General features: G+C 38.7%; 1 protein-coding gene across 2 annotated transcripts; it reads right to left on the bottom strand.

The window, feature by feature from the left end:
• Nucleotides 1–1,502: 1,502 nt before the first annotated feature.
• Nucleotides 1,503–17,404, bottom strand: PDCD1LG2 (programmed cell death 1 ligand 2). Of its 2 annotated transcripts, XM_017808063.1 has the most exons (8): nt 17,096–17,106; nt 16,630–16,716; nt 9,913–9,981; nt 8,236–8,598; nt 6,889–7,173; nt 5,085–5,225; nt 4,280–4,321; nt 1,503–2,166 (listed from the first exon to the last, which is right to left on the bottom strand). In XM_017808063.1, exons 3-8 carry the CDS (start codon nt 9,965–9,967, stop codon nt 2,069–2,071), a joined length of 984 nt encoding a protein of 327 aa, XP_017663552.1. In that variant the 5' UTR covers nt 9,968–9,981; nt 16,630–16,716; nt 17,096–17,106; the 3' UTR covers nt 1,503–2,068. The 2 variants fall into 2 exon arrangements, with proteins under 2 accessions (XP_017663552.1, XP_017663551.1); XM_017808062.1 differs by lacking the exons at nt 16,630–16,716; nt 17,096–17,106 and adding an exon at nt 17,271–17,404.
• Nucleotides 17,405–18,915: the final 1,511 nt, after the last annotated feature.

Below are 18,915 nucleotides of genomic sequence, written 5' to 3'. Positions count from 1 at the left end.
ATTCATCTTCATCAGCATCCAGCAAGAGCTGGTGAAAATAGAAACTCGTGAGCCAAGATACATTTCTGGGTGGTTTTATGGTTATTACAGTAAATACTGCTATTGTTCCTTTCGCAATGAAATGGAGTGGAGAGGGCATAGGATTGTTGTGCAAAACTGAGCTTCCTCTGCCTAGGGATGCCAGGTGAAACTTTTCAGTGTACAGACCATTAAGAGGGAAAGTAAGGTAGTGTTTGCCATGCCTGCAAAATGGGCAGGAAGTGCTGCCCACATTTGTTCTCCTCTGCCCCCACCAAGGCAACATTTACTCAGCAGCATAAGATAACAACAAGATGACTTTCGTTTTGTTAAGGAACAATGAAAGTCACTGTAATCTAATTGCAAAGACTGTGATGTACTGTTTATGTTCATCCACATAAATTCAGTTTGAATTTCTTCCATTTTATGATTATGAGGAAAAAAGAAATAGAAAAGTGCAAAAATAAGTTCTTCCAGGAACACAATGGGCTCATAGTTCCCAGAGGAGTATAAATCTGGAACAGGGAAAAATTGCTTGACTGTACACACTGACCCTTAAGTATTGCTAATTTGTGCAAGCCAGGGCAGTTCCCAAGCTGCTATCCTATCTTAAGCTAAACAATGCTTCAAGAAGCTGTCTCTTATTCTTTGACATCTCCCTGATTTGTCATATCAGCAAGGACATAGGACATAGCAAGCCCAGTGCAGATTTGTCTCAGCTGCCTCCAATTTCTACAAATGGGTATTTAAAGGTGCAATACATAGATATTAAAATAGAGGTGATGGAAGAAAGAGATTAGTTTTTCTCTACCACAAGTAGAATCAACAGCAGACCTGATTTTTAAAATCAGCTGTCCTGGTGAAACAACATGGTGTGAATGCTGCTGTTCTGGTCTCATAACAGCACTGTAGGTCCACTTTGTGCTGGATGGAGTAAATAGCTGCACTGGAGAAGCAGTTCCCATCTAAATCCAGAGTAAATGCTGTGAAGAAAACATTAACAGATAGCACTCTTCTAAGAGCAAGATAATGACAGAAGTAGTTTCCATGTGAACACCTTTCTTCAGTCCTGTTACATCTATCTCAGTAGAAAACACAGCTCACCAAAGTCACTGCTCTTTCAAAACGATATGACAAATCCTACCAGCACCCTTGCTTCACTATCTGATGACTATCTAAGATGCAATATTGGGTGTTTTTTCAATCTTGGCATTCCAGTAATAGGAAGTAAAACAGCCTGTCATGGGAAAGACTCAGCTTTTCCTCTGAGGAAAAATGAAATTACTATTTAAAAATAACCAGTGCAGAAATCTGCTTCATTTTCACTTTTGCTTCCAAATTCCTCTTAAAGAAAATTCTGTTGAATAATCAGTTCAAATGTGAAACTTCTTACTGTCATGTAGCATAGAATCACAGTTCATATTTTTTTACCTGACTTACTTACAGGGTTTTACATAGAGAGTGCATTAAAATTCTCTGAAGTGACATAATGTTGATTTACTGTTCTTACTGGGATTTTTTTTTTTAGTCTGTCCTTTGGTATAATTTCAACCTCTTATTGCTCTTGAGCTATGAAATATCTTCTATAAGTTTCCATGCTGGTGGGTACCTGTGGTAATTTCTAGTTCAATGTGTTAGAAAGTTTGGAAATGGGATATGGGCATTTAATGATGTCTCTCTAAAGATGACCTGCTTAGACATAAGATAGCATTTACAACTTTTATTCAAATTCACACAAAATGTTTGAATCCAAGCACCATTCCTTAGACTGAAGCAGTTAATAAGGGCATTCTTAAACAAAAATTCCTTGAGCAACAGTAAGTCCAAAAGTAAAGTGTATCAAAGGCACTCAGATGACCTCTTCACAGTGGTAAACCACATCTCATGACAGCATAATTCCCAGTAACTTCAAGATATCTGAAGAGGCATGGCTTTCCATTGCCGAAGTGCAAGTACATCCCCATGAGTTCACTGTTTATCCCAAGGTTAAAGTGCTGTAATTTCCTTTGAAGTCCCCAAAAACAGATACAAGAAGTGCAAATTATGGCATCTAAGATGAAGAGTTTTCACAGAACCAAATCTCACTGTCTCTTGAAGCTGTGACAGTTGACAAGTACAAAGCCTCAGTTTGAGTGTTAGTATCATCTCCTTAAAGAAAGAGAATGAAATAGTATTAGTTTAAAAATTTGCAATAATTTAAGAAAATAAATAACCTGATTTTAACAATTGAGTGGTAAAGAGTGAAAGCTCTATCTTAATTGTATGCAAATTTTTCTGGGCTGTGCTGAAGTTGCAGTGGCTCCTTAAAACTGTCATAATTTATGAAGACATTTTGTTCCAATCTTTTCTGAGGTAACAACTATCTCTGTCCCTCTCTTTTCTGTGGTCCAAATTCTGAATTTTCTATTACATCAAAGTCATCACTGACTTTCAGCCATATAAATTAAATAACAAAACCGGAATCTGATTAGAGAACATCCATGGAAATGCTTATCAGTAAATCTGTGCATCTGATTAAAAGTGTGCAGAACTAGGACTTCAGTGATGAGGTCAAATGTCCTACATATTCAGTTCTGATTCAGCTTGAGCTGTAAGTTAAAACTGATAACATTAACAAGCCCTGTTCCCGTAACCAAAGCCATGTGGGTCATTTCCAAGGCACTCTGGTAAAGCATCTGTGGCTTTTATGTTTCAACTACCTACCTACTCATCATGGAAAAAAGGTTCTTTCCAGTGTTTCTTAAAAATATGTGATGCTGAGAAGTATAAATATTTGTCATCTGACTTACTGCATGTTGCACAAAACTTTCGGTCATTAAAATGAAGAAGTAAAACAAAACCACAAAGAGCAGCCTCGTCTCCGTTAATTTCTTCATTTCACTAAGTGCACAGAGGAGGCTATGGCCTATATAGTAAAAAAATTCTACAACAGTAATACAAAAAGCCATGGGAAGCCAGGATATCCTCAGACAATGCACACTGGAATTATGCCTGGACATGCACCAATGCTGTCCTCCAGAATGCTGCTTGCTTTAAGCCTGTGTTCATTTGTGCATGGCATAATGCCACTAAAGTTTCACACCATCACGTGAGAACCTTTGACTAGAGCAAGTGCTGATTTCTGAAAGGTGAAAGTGTCATTTTGACTGTAATATCTACCGATGGCAGTGGATTGAACATGCAAACATGACAATCTGAGGTGAATTGGGAATCAGTGAATTCATGCCTTCTTTATCCAATCCCTAGTTTTCACCTACAAAAGTTATTTTTTAAGCTGATGACTTCTTGATGTATTGTTTTAGTAGTCAGAAACATGGGCAGATTCTCAAATAAATCCTGTCCTTGGAAAGGCCCTGACTTGCCTGTTTGTCCAAAAGCTGATATGTGTTTTTTCTTCAGGCTGCTTGGCCAGCTGTATCACAATTTTGCTCCATTTTTGCTCACTGGGAGAAAATCATGCATATACCTGGAGCACATTAGGCATCCTGAGGGCTAACCTCAATAGGCTGTGTTAGGGTCTGCTTGGACTACAAGGAATTACAGCTTAATCCAATACCTCTGTACCTAACACTGGCCACAGCCTCTCTCCTCACAATGCATTAACCTGTCAGATCTTTTATTTATAGGTAACAAAAATGATTTATGTAACTAGATTATTTAAGAGCTTTCTTATCATATTGCTTTATAGTTTTTTATGGTGGTTTCTTTTTTTCAGTTCATTTTTAGTACAGATGCATCCTGACAGTTTTTTACCTTCCTTTTGCAATGTAAAAATTCCTAGGGATGTCTAGGGAAGTCATATGCTCCTAAAATGAGAAGTAGCTCAGCACATGACATAATATTCCACGTAAATGAGGTATCATTTTATTTGTCGTTAAAACCTGTAGCCTAATTCAAAATATAACAGACTATTACCACCAAAATCTTGATGCCTTCCAAAACAACCAGCTTTCCACGTGTATCCTACTCAGCCAAGACTACTAGAACTCCACTTAGTATACAGAGATGTATGCTGAGCTATGTATGCAAGTTATCTCAGTAAAAAGGAACCAACATCCATAAATTTTTACATTGCCTGTAAGAAAGTCAAAAACTTTAGATACTGTATTTTTAAAAAACTGAGAGAAAAATGAATTTAAATTTAAAACTATCCTCTATTTTGATGTAACATTATCAAGTTGCAATCTACATATTTTTTACAATTTTAGATGTAAGAAAGAAAAATCTGTAAGCATAAATACAAAAAACCCTAATGACTTACTGTTCTCATCTTTTGGGTTAGGGTTCAGTTTTCTTTTCCTGCCTGTTAAAGTAAATATATACAAATTTAGCTTAAACATTTCTAGGCCTGAAAGAAGCAATACTATTTAAGTAAACTTTACGTTAAACTGAGCTTTAAACACATTCAAGTTTGCTATTGTCATACCAAATACATAAATTTTTCTACACTTCTTTTCTTTTATAAATCTTGAGCCAAATTCTGAAGTCATAATGTTAAGACTTTCCTTTCATGGCTATAAATATATTTGTCTAAGTTTACTGGAGTCTATTCATATGCAAGAAAATACTAAAATAATAGCCCATTTGCTTTATTGCTTTAGCACTACTGCACTTGCAAACAAGGAAAGAAACACTGTGATAGTCTAGGATGGCACACCATTTTAGTTACACAGCCTTAATGGAGATGGAAACATATGTGTCATATGCTGTAGCTACAATGTCTGCATAGCTATGAAGAAAACACTATTCAAGCTATGCTTTTACAGCCCTCCTTATCCAAGGCAAAGCTTGTTTTTACAGAATACTAGATAGTATTTATGGAATACTAGCTGGCCAGTTTAAAAAATGTATCTTTCCATGTACCTTGTCTCACATAGGTAATAAGATGAGGAAAACAAAACCCAACTCAAATGATCCAAGATCTCATTTTAGAACATCCTTGTCATCTAGAAATAAAATGTAACCAAAGTCACACAAGTTTGCCTAGTTACCAAAATTTCCTACATGTTGTTCACAGGAAAAATAAAGAAATAGTGAAAAGATTCACTATCTGAAGTAAAATGTACCTTTTCTGGATTGCCCATTCTTGAATGATTTTCTCTTCTGAAATATTATTAGTGCAGAAAGAAGGACCGCTACAGTCACACATGTGGGGATGATAAATGACATCAGGGATTTTTGTCCACTGTACTGTGTACTCATTAAAGCTGTCAAAATCATGAAAGGAAAGTAAATTTATAACTTACAAAACAGGCATTGTTTATGAAGTTATTGGTTCTGTTTCTCCAGAGTCTTGCTCCGACTGAGCAAAAGATTCTTTAAATTTATCAATGTAATGTTTTACACTCATTTTATGAATACTTTATAGTGCAATATTTTTGTAAAAAGCCTTACAAAAAAAGATTCAAATCTCTCATTTCTATGGCATGCAAGTGAGCTCTACTGCAACTTATCTGTATCCCATTTCACAGACTCACAGAATCACAAAATAGGACGGGAAGGGACCTCTGGAGATCATCCAGTCCAACCCCCCTTGCCAAAGCAGGGTCACCTAGAGGAAGTGACACAGGAACACATCCAGATGAGCTTGGATGTCTCCAGAGAGGGAAAGTCTACAACCTCCCTGGGCAGCCAGTTCCAGTGCTCTGCCACCCTAAAGGTAAAGAAGTTCTTCCTTATGCTGATGTGGATCTTGTTGTGGTTTAGTTTATGGCTGTTACTCCATGTTATGTCACTGGACACCATTGAAATGACTCTGGCACTATAGTCTTGACACCTAGTTTTGAGATATTTTATGTGCATTGATGAGATCCCCTCTCACTCTTCTCTTCTCTTCTCTAGACTAAACAGGCCCAGCTCCCTCAGTCTCTCCTCCTAAAAGAAGTGCTCCGCTGGACCCTCTCCAATAGCTCCTTGTCTCTCTTGTCCTGAGGAGCCCAGAACTGAACACACTCCAGATGTGGCCTCCCTAGGGCCGACTAGAGGGGGAGGATCACCTCCCTCGACCTGCTGGCCACACTCTTCCCGATGCACCTCAGGATACCATTTGCCCTCCTGGCTGCAGGAGCACACTGCTGGCTCATGGACAAGCACACTGGTGGCTCTTGTCACCTACCAAGGCTCCCAGGTCCTTCTCAGCAGAGCTGCTCTCTTTGGGCAGCCCCCAAACTGTGCTGGTACTTGGGATTATTCCTCCCCAGGTGCACTTGCCTCTGTTGAACCTCATTAGGTTTCTCTCTGCCCAACTCTTCAGCCTACCAAGGTTCCACTGAATGGCAGTACAGCCTTCAGGTGTATCAGCCACTCCTCCCCCCGGTTTAGTGTTATCAGTAAACTTGCCAAGGGTACATTCTATCCCTTCATCCAGGTCATTGATAAACTAGCTGAATAAAACTGGATCCAGTACTGATCCCTGGAGAATGCCACTAACTCCAGGCTTTCAATTGGACTCCACTGATGACAACCCTCTGACCTCTGCCACTCAGCCAGTTCTTAATCCACCTCACTGTCTATTCACTTAATTTACATTTCCTGACCTACGAGGATGTTATGGGAGACATGTCAAGGTAGAATCCAATTAATTAGGAGTCTATCAAGGAAGACACCCATGCAGCTGAAAAAATTCCCTCTGTACTGGCAGACAAATAAGGGGAGCTACCCTAAAATTAAAATTAGAATATATAGAATACAGACTGGCTTGTTGAACTGTAAACTAGCTGAGACTTCACAGACATCAATAATATTGACTTTTTTAGTTTCCCAAGCATCAATATTACACTGTTTTCTAGAACTGAATTCCAGTGATGAATTATAGAACATGATGTATGTATGAGTACTCTCTGACCTGTACAGGTTAAAGGTGATACAAACCTGAAGTGGAAATATGAGCTGAAGTTTCTCCATTCAGTTCTTTATTCCAGAACACACAGCTGTAGTTCTCACTCATATTTGGTTTGAATGTCAGGATGCTGGTGACATTGTAGAGGCCATCTGCAGTCAGTGTATAGGTGGTATTTGCAGGTCCACTGAGATTGAAGTTCTTCTCATTTTGCCAAAAAACCTCCGCCAGAGGAAAGCCTTCTGACTGGCACATAAAAACAAACATGTCTTCACCTGGTTTTCTCATTACTTGAGTGTTTATTCTCTTGTAGGATGCTGCATAAGAAGTTGTTGAGTGAAATTGTTGTATGCAACAATAGTCATTTTCCCACTTCACTTTTCTTCCTTCCCTTTAATGCCACATATTGTCTACGGCTGTATCTGAGGGAAACTTATTTAAAATTATGAAGGATGTTTTGTATAGCAATGCAGTATTCATTATTCAATCCTTACTATGCCTACAACAACAGAATGTACTCCACTACTTTATACAAGGCAGCTGTTGACACTAAATTTATGATTTATCAATATGGAGGACACAAGTGAAGACTCATAGGACTCTATTTTCACTTTTTGAATATGCCACTTCAAGAAAAAGGCTGATTTTAATGTTTCTTTTACCACAGCTTATAAATAGTGTGATATTCTTATTATATTAGAACAAAATTGACTTTTCAGGGAAACCAGTGGGGGTTTTAAGAATGACTGTGTCCATTTTTGCATTTGACAAAGGTTGTTATTTAGATGTCTGGGTAGGAAATTAATGCTGCCTTGTGTCACATGGATATGCGTGGGAAACACCAGAGGTCTTTCAAAGGACTGGTCTCTCATGCTGTCCAGTAACATCTGCCTTTATTACTAATGTCCATTTGGCTTTGATGAACACAGAAAATCACGTGTCCTTGCTCTGGGAGCTGCAGTCACTTAGGGAATTCCCAAGCACTTGGGTAGTTGCAGCAGTGCTCATAAGTGTATTAGAGCACCTCTGAGAAACTTTTGGGAATGGCCCAAGGTAGCCCAACAAGGCAGGAGATCAAATGGGAGGTGGTGACACTGGAGAAGAGGGTGTGGAAAGAAGGAGGAAGGATGAAGGATAGATGGAGAACAAATGCTGTCCCTTTCTGGCACAGACTGCTTCTGGAGAAGCTTAGCTGGCCATTGAACCAAAGACTAGTCAGCAACAACACAACTGCTTTGGTTCAGCTGAGGGCTGAGCACAGGGTCTTCATGAGAGAATTAGCAACAAATTCCTTCAAAGTAATCAATTTCTACAAGCTTGTAGGAATTTAGTAGACACATCTCAATGCATATATACTTACATTCAATTCAACCACTAACCTTTTACTTCCAAAGTAATATACTTGTAGTCCACACCCCGGTAGTTAATGAGACAAAGATATGATCCCGCATCTGTGATCTTCACACTGATGATCTGAAGGATAGCTCGTCCCAGCTTCAATTCACTGTGCAGAAGTGATGCTCTTCCTATGTAATCAGGATGTTGGGATGGAGGGACTGCCTTCCCATTGCGGAGTGTGTACACCTCTTTTGATTTCAACCAGTCTGGCCTTTTCTGCTCCCAAACAACAGTTAGGAGTTCTAGATTTACTGAGCCATTCACAGGGAATCTGCATTCCATAGTCACATTGTTCCCATACTCTGCAATGTAGAGCTGTTGAGGGACTTCAACTGTAAATAAAGCTACATGAAAAAAAGAAAACCGTTTCATTTGTTGTATTAAAATGTGTTCTGATTTTCCTTAAATTTGGGTGATACTGTATCAGGTAGTCAGGCATATGGTTACTGGTTTGACTGAACACTTTAAGCATTTTTTGTTCATACTCACATTAACATTTTTAGTTAATATAATTGCCATATAGTAATTATAGCAAATGATCTATATTGGTTACAGAATCTGAAAGATAAGGAGAAAATGAGCAAGTTTTTTTTTCACATTTTATAACTAACTTCAAGCTCAGCCAGTGATTACACAGGAAGCACTTTTATGATACTATGATGGTCTCTTATATGTCCTAAGATTCTAGTAAAAACAACAGTTACTTGTGGAAACAGTAAATTTAATTTCATTATCCTTTACAAAAAGAAATACCAATGTAGTTCCTGTGAAAGAGAGTTGCACTGGATAAGCATGTGCTTAGAAGATCTGCTATGTAGCAATTACAGTCTCCTACAAGCCTGAAACCATGTGAATATCATTCGATCCCATGCAATTTCTCAGATACATGCAACAGTATTACAGAAAATATATAAAAATAATCTTTGCCATTCACCCAATATGAAATACATATTTTTATGAATAGTTTACCATTTTAAGGTGTACTTGATAAAGCAGAGTTATTTACAATACATCGTTCAAAATACGTTGTTACTACTTTCTGTATTGGATGTACTATATATTGGTAGATTTAATTCAGAAGCACTTGGAAGTATTGATAACAACATTCCAAAGAGAAGACCATGCAACTGTTTATGCATTCCTTTTATTGTATGTGTTTATGAAATAGTTGCAGGGAAAACTTCAATTCCTCTTGTAAGTGTTTGTTTATTCACTCTAATACAACTGTAATGAGGGAAAAAATTATATGAAAAATCTGAAAAAATGCCAAGACCCTTCTGAGTTTTAGCCAAGCTGCTCCTCCTACAGGTATGCACAGGGGAACATAGGTGGTTTGACTTCACTTTGCCTCACACTGAGGTTGTTCTATTTCCCAGTGGGTGTGGGTTGCTTTGGTCATCCTCCCTCTCACAGCCATGGCTGCTGATGCTGGACACCTCAGCTGTCAATATGCAATACGTTAAAGAAGCTTGATTGTGGAAAGTGATGGACATCTGTCCTGTGCTCAGTTAGTGCCAGTGCCTTCTGTAAGACATTGGAAAGCAAAGGCTCCAGACATTACTGGCCATTCATTCAAGTATTGTTGGAGGTGCCGAAGCCCACATACTAAGGGCTGCATTGATTCTGCTGATGGAATTGAAAGACAGTTTCTCTCTCACCTGAAACCATGGAGAGCTGTGTATCCAGCAACAGAATTGTGAGGATCTGAAACATTTTCTCAGGTGGATCTGAAACAAAAGTAGGATGGCATCAGAACTTGCAACAACTACCTTTTCCTGCTGAAGCAGATCGGAGCCATGCTAGCCTTCAAAACCCATCACATTGCTCATAAACAGCAAAAATAGAACCAAACACTAGGCCACCAGTAGAAACAAGGAAAATCCTGACTAAAGCAATCCATGCACACATGCAGAGTATGAACCAATGGCAATGAATGAGTAGCAACAAGGGGAAATAAAACATTTCCACAACTTCATCCATGAAGTTTTCAGAATCTGTAGCTTGCAGGCAGCCTTAAATAGTCTGAGAGGGCAGTGCTTTTACATGTTTTACTGCTTGCGAATAATAAAAATCAATTGCAATTAACATCTCACATACTGGAGAGCTTCATAAACATGCACAAGGGGATTTTTTAACTGTCCGCAGTAACACCTGATCAGTTTACAAGACCACTAACCCCGATTTTGTTTCAACTTTGCTTTGCATACTTTTTTTCAGATTCTTATTGTCTGAGTTCTTTAACCTAAAGACCAGCAGATACCTGGAACTTATTTTGAGGTAGTGGAAATCTCAGGATGGATAAATTACAGTTTGCTTTAGAATGGATTGGAATGAAGACTCAGTGCTGCTAATTCTTTCACTTCGCACATATCAGTGCCTGATGTGTACAAAGTGCCTTGTGTTACTGATAGTAAACCCACAGGCCTGGAATAATGCAAAAGGAGAAATTACAGGACGCAACTGGATAAAGACATCATGAAGTGAGTGAGCAACTGGCTCATGGGACAAGCACAGAGGGTAATAGTGAATGAGATAAAATCAGACTGGTGACCTTTCACTAGTGGGGCTCCAACTTGGGCCCTGTGCCCTTCAATATCTTCATAAATTATTTAGATGCAGGACTCAAAGGGATACTAAGCAAGTTTGAAGATGACACAAAACTCAGAGGAGCTGTTGACTCCCTTGAAGGCAGGGACGCCCTGCAGAGAGACCTCGACAAGTTAGAGGACTGGGCAATCATGAACTGTATGAAGTTTAATAAGGGAAAGTGCTGGATTCTGCACCTGGAATGGGACAACCCTGGATGTCTGTACAGGCTGAGGAATGAGATGCTGGAAAGCTGTGCTGTGGAAAGGGACATGGGGATCCTGGTCAATGTCAAGTTGAATCTGAGTCAGCAGTGCCAGTGCCCTGGCAGCCAGGAGTCAACCGTCATGGTCAACCGTGTCCTGGGGGGCATCAGGCAAAGCATCGCCAGCTGGTCGAAGGAGGGGATTGTCCTGCTCTGCTCTGCACTGATGCAGCGTCACCTTGAATATTGTGTGCAGTTTGGGGCACCACAATGTAAGGAATATATTAAGCTCTTAGAGAACCTTCAAAGGAGGACAATGAAGATGGTGAAGGGCCTGGAGGGGAAGCTGTATGAGGAGTGGCTGAGGTCACTTGGTGTGTTCAGCCTGGAGAAGAGGAGACTGAGGGGAGACCTCACGGCAGTCTACAACTTCCTCATGAGGGGAGGAAGAGGGGCAGGCACTGATCTCTTCTCTGTGGTGACAAGTGACAGAACCCAAGGGAAAGGCCTGAAACTGTGTCAGGGGAGGTCTAGGTTGGCTATTAGAAAAAAGTTCTTCCCCTAGAGGGTGGTTGGGCACTGGAACAGGCTCCTCAAGGAAATGGTCACAGCACCAGGTGTACCTGAATTCAAGAAGCATTTGGACAATGCTCTCAGGCACATGGTGGGATTCTTGGTTATGGTCCTGTGCAGGGCCAGGAGTTTGACCTGATGACCTTTAGGGTCCCTTCCTACTCAGCATATTCAGTGATTCTGTAACTTTTTTTTGGAAATTTAGACATAGCCATTTGATGTCACAGATAAAGGTGGATATGCAAACTACCAAAAGCAGACTTATTATTTGTAAATGAAAGCTAGTTACTTTTATCAGAGGACTGGCTGATTTGCCACTACTTAATGTGTGATGAATGGTAATTACTTTAGCTGTATGAGAAAGGAGCTAATAAACATTATCAGTATCTCAATTTTCTGGATGCAGAAGACTCTACTGCCCTGACAGCCAGGTTAAATTTCACTCATGGAGCCACCATAGGAAACTATATTTCACACTTAATACTATAAATAAAATTACCGTCCTCAGTCTCCTGCTATGCTCACTTCTCTATACAGCTTACCTAGAAGCAGGTGGACATAGTGGGAAGAACTGAATGAAGAATGAAACAATATTTCACATCAATATTTAAATCCCTGAATTAGCCTTATGTGAGACATTTGAGGTAATCCCCTCCCTTTTTATAGCTCGAAGTACATTGAGAATGCAGAGTGTGTTTATTTCATAATGTAGGGCATGGGACTTTTTTGAATATACATATTACTGAGAGTAAAATGATAGAACAAAAATGAGGGGCAGCATAAACAAAGCCCCAGCAGATAGAAATCATAGTTATTAAATATCAAGTAAATCTTGCCTAACCAGACGGATTAGCATGAGAAGAGCATTGCACATAAATAAATAAAAGAACCCAAATGCAAAAACATTTTCACTTGTGATACCAAAAGCAGAGTCATGGGATGCTTATGGGGATCAGAAAAGATCTGTATTAGAATGATAAAGGATCTATTAGCATGGATCTCTATTAGTAGGATCAAGGATCTGTCAGCAAGGATCTATGTTATAAGACATCCTTCTTTATTTCCATAATCTCACTAGCAGACATCAAGCTGTTTTGCAACCTCAGTGCAATCTACCCATGCAACTTAATCATGTGACTCTGCTGCCTGACACACATCCATAGAGAAATCTGCACCAGCATCTGGAAGGTGATTTCTCCTGAGCTTGCACTACCAAACCTTCACACTGTTACAGAATAGCCCTTGTTTTCTCTCTGTTTTTTGAAAAACATATGGCATGCTCTGCTATGCAATAGTCCTTGTATACAACTATCCTAACAAGCTTATGCACAGCACATCTTTTTTTTTAACTTTAATCAAAAGGCCATTTCTAAAGCATTTTCATAATTTCGTAGGGATATAACAAAGGAATGCTGCAGTATAAAATCAGCACTTAATAGTTCTAGCAGCAAAGTGAGGAATTGAAAATACATATCTGACAACATGAAGAAGTTGCATGACCTTTCAACAGCAATTCAGATCTGGTCATCAAATTATTTCTCAGACCAACCTGCAGAAGGAAAAGCAAGTTTTCACACAGTGCTGTGTGATTATGAAAATCAAGCTGAAAAAACTGTGAGGGTTGAGGTGATGAAAAGCATCACATCAACATCTAAAAATCATCATGGCTTTTTATGAGTTGTAATAGTTTCAGTGAAGATGTGGGGCCCAAGACTAATAATTTGAATGGGAACAAAGAAAACAAAAGTATGACTATGAATGGGAGAAAGGAGAAATATAATCTTCTGTCTTTATACAGTTTTTTTGGTTTACTGGAAGTACTAAGTTGAAACCCATACTCGACTGTCATTGGCCCACAAGGAACATATCCTGGTAAGTTTTTTTAGTGAATGATGAGTGAAATCTAGATGGCAATGATAAAAAAATTGCTAAAGTTCTGCCAAAGAGCTGTTTTAAAAGGATCAAGGATCCATTAGCATAATACCTGCTAATATATATAATAGCATGATATATGCTAATGTGATATATTAGCATAATAGCACCAAAGGTCAAAACCCACATAATGTATTGTTTTCCTGGTTTTGATTCAGCTGATCGTGCCTGTGACTTTAGTCCTGACCCCAGCTCACATACCCACAGGGATTATAACACTCATCTCCAGAAAAAAGTAATTTTTGGTTAGTGGAATGCCTCACTCCACATAAAATCTCAGGTGGTTGCCCAAAATCCTTCTGATAAGGAGTAAGAAGGATATTTCTTGTTCCCTCAGAAAATTTAGACTCAGTATTCCCATTTCAAATTGCACAAGCTGTATGCTCCAGGCAAAAATGTTGTTCCATTTTCAACATAATGTATAGACTTCATTTAATTCTACAGATACAAGTGAAGAGTTGTTTATCCTGACAGAGCTGTAGTTTATGAGGATGCTGACAGGAACTGAAATTGGTAGCAAAATGGGAACATCAAACTCCTATATGCTTAAACCATGAAACTCTTGAGCAAAAGCTGCAATAGTTCTTTTAAGTAGCTGTGCTTTGTGTAAATCTCTTTGGTATGTGTTTATTGCTATGGCTACTGGATCTTATTTTCAGGGAAGACTCATGTGAACTACAGTGAGTTGTTGAGTGAGATAGGCACTAGTCTATCACGGTCATAAGCGTTAGGACTGATTTGGCCTCAGTTAAAGAAAACTCTCACCATGTTGATAATATTAAGTTTACAAGAAGTTTTGTAAAGCAAAGGAACATAAAGATCACAGAATATTTTGCAACCTACTCCCTAATAATAAAGATTGAAAGCCGTATCTGAATAATGTAAGTTAAATTCTATTCCTTTCATCCATACATCCTGAAAGACAATAATGATTTTCTTAAATAAAAGGAGCATCATAGTATAAGACCCTCTGGAACCACCTCTGCTTAGTAGCCTTGCTATGATTGTCCCTGCTAACTGCAGGGGGATTGGAATAATTGGCCTTTAAAGGTTCCTTCCAACCTAAATCATTCTATGGTTCTAAAATTGTTCCCAACACGAGAATAACAAAGGATCATATGCTGAACAAATCTTTATGCTGTCCACTAAACAAACACAACCAGAAGCACAGTCAGTGACTCAGGGACCTTATAGTCTAGCAAATCATGGAAAACCCTTTCCAGGAAACATCATTTCAGCTATTAAAATATTTGTATTCCAGCAAATGGATAATTAAGAAGAGTAAATTCATTTGGCGTTTACATAATGAAACTTAGCAGCATTAAGCAAGGAGGGTTTTGTAGACCAATAACTTCCACCAGAATAATCAGAACTGCTGGAAAAGCTAAACAAGCTTTCAAGCCACCAAATTTTCTCCAGGTTTAAAGCAGAAGACAAATGAACACAGAAGTTCACAAAAATTGCTCAGATTTTGCTCTGAAATCATCACTCTGAAATAACAAAGAATTAAAGGACTAACGGAAGGGTTTTTGGTCCTTTTGAAATTTAATGGGTATGGGTATTTTAGACAGACCCTTGTTTGTACTGTATTTCCCTGCAGACTAAGTTATCCCATTGACAGCACTTATAACATGATCATGCTCAGTTTTAGCTAGTATAACACAGGTGTTCTTACAACATTACTGGAAGGAACCAGGGACATTGCACTTCCACAACTCCCACTCGGAGGAGGATGGTAATGTCACCAGGCTGGCCGGGTGGCCTGTGTCCACCTCCACATGAACTGTCAAGTACACTTTAGCTAACAAGGTATTGCAAGTGGTCTGAAACACTGATAAGGAATCCTTAGCTAGCAGACTAGATTTGAAACACCAATATTGCAAATTATTTGTTCATTCCGACATTCAAAATTTTTACTCTACTGCTGACATACTCTGTAACATTAGAGAGATCAGCTCAGGTCGCTCTTTTCCTATTCCCTCTCCTTCTAGAGTCTTTGTCTTTTATACTGCAAAGGTAGAACCTGTAGAAAACACAGCACAGTGCCCTCTGGAAATATTTCAAAATAACAAACTCATCCGAATACCAGAAGCAATCCAGCTGGGTTAACATGGCATCCTACTTGGCTCCGTATGACTCTTCCTGCATGAAACGGAGCTTTATGTTCACTTAGAAAAGAGACTATCTTGTCATACACCTATGTTCACTGCAAAAGATTGAGGGGTCCCAGTCACTGTTTGTTTTGTCTTTCTGTTACTGAAACTCCCTTATCTTCTGTGCATCTTGCAATTTCAAAAGCTTCCTTCCAACACTATCACATGTGCAAAAAGGCACATTTTTGACATCCTCATGAAATGGCTAAACTGATTTTCCTTTCAGTGAAGGATCCAGTTCTAAAAAAGAAAACTTAAAAAAAAAAAAAAATCCTAGGTCAAAAAATAAACCACAAAAAAGCAGCATTAGATCCTCATACAAACTACATCTGTTCTATATCTCACCATCAGAAAGAAGGTACTTTGTGTCCGTGAGGAATTTCATACAAAAACCTAACCATGCATATTAAAATTTGTTCAAAGTCTATTTCTCATGCCCGTTTCAGTATATTCTGTGGACATAGTCTTTTGCCTTCATTCCCTCCAACCCACTTCATCCACATACCTTCTCATCTGCTGCTTTTCCTCTGCTTTTCCACACTTGTTGCAGCGTCTCATTGCCCACATCACTCACAGTCAATTTATTATTGGGACCATTGTTTTGCTTCTGATGATGACCTATGACAGCCTATTTGCCTCATTTCAGTCTGCTCTCCATCTCATTTCATCTTTCAAGTGAAGAGATAATTTCTCACATCCTCATTAGCTCACACTTTCTGTGAATTCTCACTTTCACTACATTGTTTAACTGTCACCTGTTGTATCTTTTCCACTGTTACTTTTTTTTGTTCAAAAATACAATCATTGTCTAATACAACCTCAAAAAAATACTTTTTTTCCATAGATGCTAGGATAGGATTGGGATGAAATTTTGTTACAGAAAACATATATTTAAAATGCATCTGTGTATTCTACAGAACACACACCTTTCAGCTCTTAGCAGCAGCACTGAACAGTACAGGCTAACACTCTGACACTGATATACTGCAAATTTTCCTTCATTTCTTCAGCTTCTACAGAAAGAAAGACTTTTCAGAGAGGCACAAGAAATTCTCCTCTTCATAGCCTTCATAGCCCCTCCTGAGATGCAGAAGGTGAAAATCTCCAGACTAGCTGTACAATCAAAACAACCCACTGTCTGCAGGTAGTGGGTTAAAAACAATCAAAAGAAAGTAAACAGGAACACAAAGATATAAATATATACAGAGTTTTTTTCTCCGTTTGACTCTTCCCTGAAATTCAGAACGAAATATTTACTAACAGCTATGTCCTGGTGCATAAGCTGAAGAGTTCAGCAGCACCGCTTATGCATTTGCCTGTGACAGAAGATTGAATTGCAAGACAGGTTCAGCTTCTAAAACTAGGTTTTAGTTGTGTTCAGGTTGTACGGACCTGTGTTTCAGGATCAGGGACTTAGCAATCTCTGGTTCAGAATCAGTCTACACCCGAGAAATAACTGGAAAATAACTTAATTTAAGCAAATATTAAGAAACTAGGAAAAAATCTGCAATCCATCAGTTAGAAATACATTAAATATCAATTTGCTTTTTATCATTGTTATACTCACATCAGATCTTTATGCAGTCATTGGAGAATCCAGTTCATGCAGTTAAGATTTTCAAAGTTTTACAAAGTATCTCTATCCTATTTGCACAATAGCAGGAACCACCCAAGTCTCATGACCAGTGCATATGCAACATGCACCAACAGCACAGCTTGTAGGCTGATTTTATTCATGCTTTATGCCACGAAACAACTGACTTTTAAAAGGAAACCACCAAGATTGTTAGGATCTTGTTAGCAGTTCCAGTTTCATTTTGATGTTTCATGCTGAATATACTCTGAGGTCAGGTCTCTGCGTTGCTGAGAATGTGCATCCAAAAAAATTACACAAAGCATTCTATAAAATTTATATGCTCAAATTCTGCTTTTAATTACACTCATAACTTTTTGCTGGGTTTATACCCCTTTAGAGAAGTATACAGCCTTGGCATTTGAACTTGCATTTGCTAGGACTGTTCTGCATTCATGAAACTATCAAGGTATGTTTTCTTAGTTTTCATCAGACTAATTTTACAAGAATTCCTCTAGTGATTACCTAGCATTTGCAGCACATATTTTGATATTATTACAAAACAAAACAAAACAAGAGGCTAATCAAACACTCCAAAGAGGCTGTGAATCTCCGTCCTTATCTTACAAATATATCAAACTTAACAGGACAAAGCCTGAACATTTGGATTTAAGCTGGCACCACTTTGAGTGTGAGGTTGGACTCAGTGACTGACAGATCTTCTTTCCAACATAAAAGTTTCTGTTCTACTAAACAGCCTTATCAAGGGATGTATCTGTTAATTTTTCATCACTTTATCCTTTAATTTGTGATGACATCATGATTGGGAGACATAAAAGAGGATACAGTCTTCCTAGGTTTCTTGATGCGTTGGTGTTACAGGTCGGATACACATACTCTTTTGTCTCCAGTTAGCTCCTTATCACTTGGGAGAATTGTGCTCTACCTCCACACAAATAATGATTGTGGCTTTAGTCCTGTGAATCCTGTCTGTTTTGGAATGATGTGTGATGATTGCCTGCCTCACAGTTCCAGACTGAGTCAGACTGTGAAGTCATGTCTACTGCTACCTAGCGCAGAGCAATCCACCTTTTTTTCCTTTGTATACCTTCTCTGTGTAGCCCTGTTACATAAAGTAACTCCAAGTTACTTTATAAAGTAACTCCATAAAGTCTCCCCTTTCCCCAGAAAAGCTCCAATGACTTCTTTGGCAGCTGTTAGGAGTCAAGGATTTGGATGACTGGACACTTGAAGAGGAGAGAAAAGCCCATAAGATTAGGGTTGAGATTGATCTATGATTTACAGTTAAAATCAAGTTAGGCCTTATGATGGCCTAATACTTTCAGTAAAAGCAAAAGGGAAAAGATGGCAGAAAACTGAGGTCTGTGCTCTTTTTGTAAGTATAGGAGAGCGGGAGAATTGAATCTTCTAAAGGCTCTTCTTCCTGGCTGATGCTTGCCTGCCTACTGTTTCTCTTAACTCCATCTTCACCCTCCACCTGCTGCCAGTTCTCAAAGGCCTTGTCTGTTTTGTGGCCTTCTAGAAGATAAATAGCCTATTTAGGGAGAAGTATTTATGCAAACACACCTTTCAATTAAAAACTTTTTAAAAAGGATTTATTAATGGTAAAAATGAAGAA

Source organism: Lepidothrix coronata, unplaced genomic scaffold, assembly GCF_001604755.1.
Source record: "Lepidothrix coronata isolate B3197 unplaced genomic scaffold, Lepidothrix_coronata-1.0 Scaffold22, whole genome shotgun sequence".
In the NCBI taxonomy this organism is placed as follows: domain Eukaryota; kingdom Metazoa; phylum Chordata; class Aves; order Passeriformes; family Pipridae; genus Lepidothrix; species Lepidothrix coronata.
This window is presented reverse-complemented; position numbering and strand designations above follow the sequence as displayed.

Excerpts from the sequence above, each read along its gene's own strand:
- PDCD1LG2 (XM_017808062.1), bottom strand. The coding sequence starts at position 9,967 with ATGTTTCAGATCCTCACAATTCTGTTGCTGGATACACAGCTCTCCATG. Across the intron at positions 8,599-9,912 it reads ACAGCTCTCCATGGTTTCAG|CTTTATTTACAGTTGAAGTC; the intron begins GTGAGAGAGAAA and ends TTTTTCATGTAG. Across the intron at positions 5,226-6,888 it reads AGCTCATATTTCCACTTCAG|CTTTAATGAGTACACAGTAC; the intron begins GTTTGTATCACC and ends TGATTTTGACAG.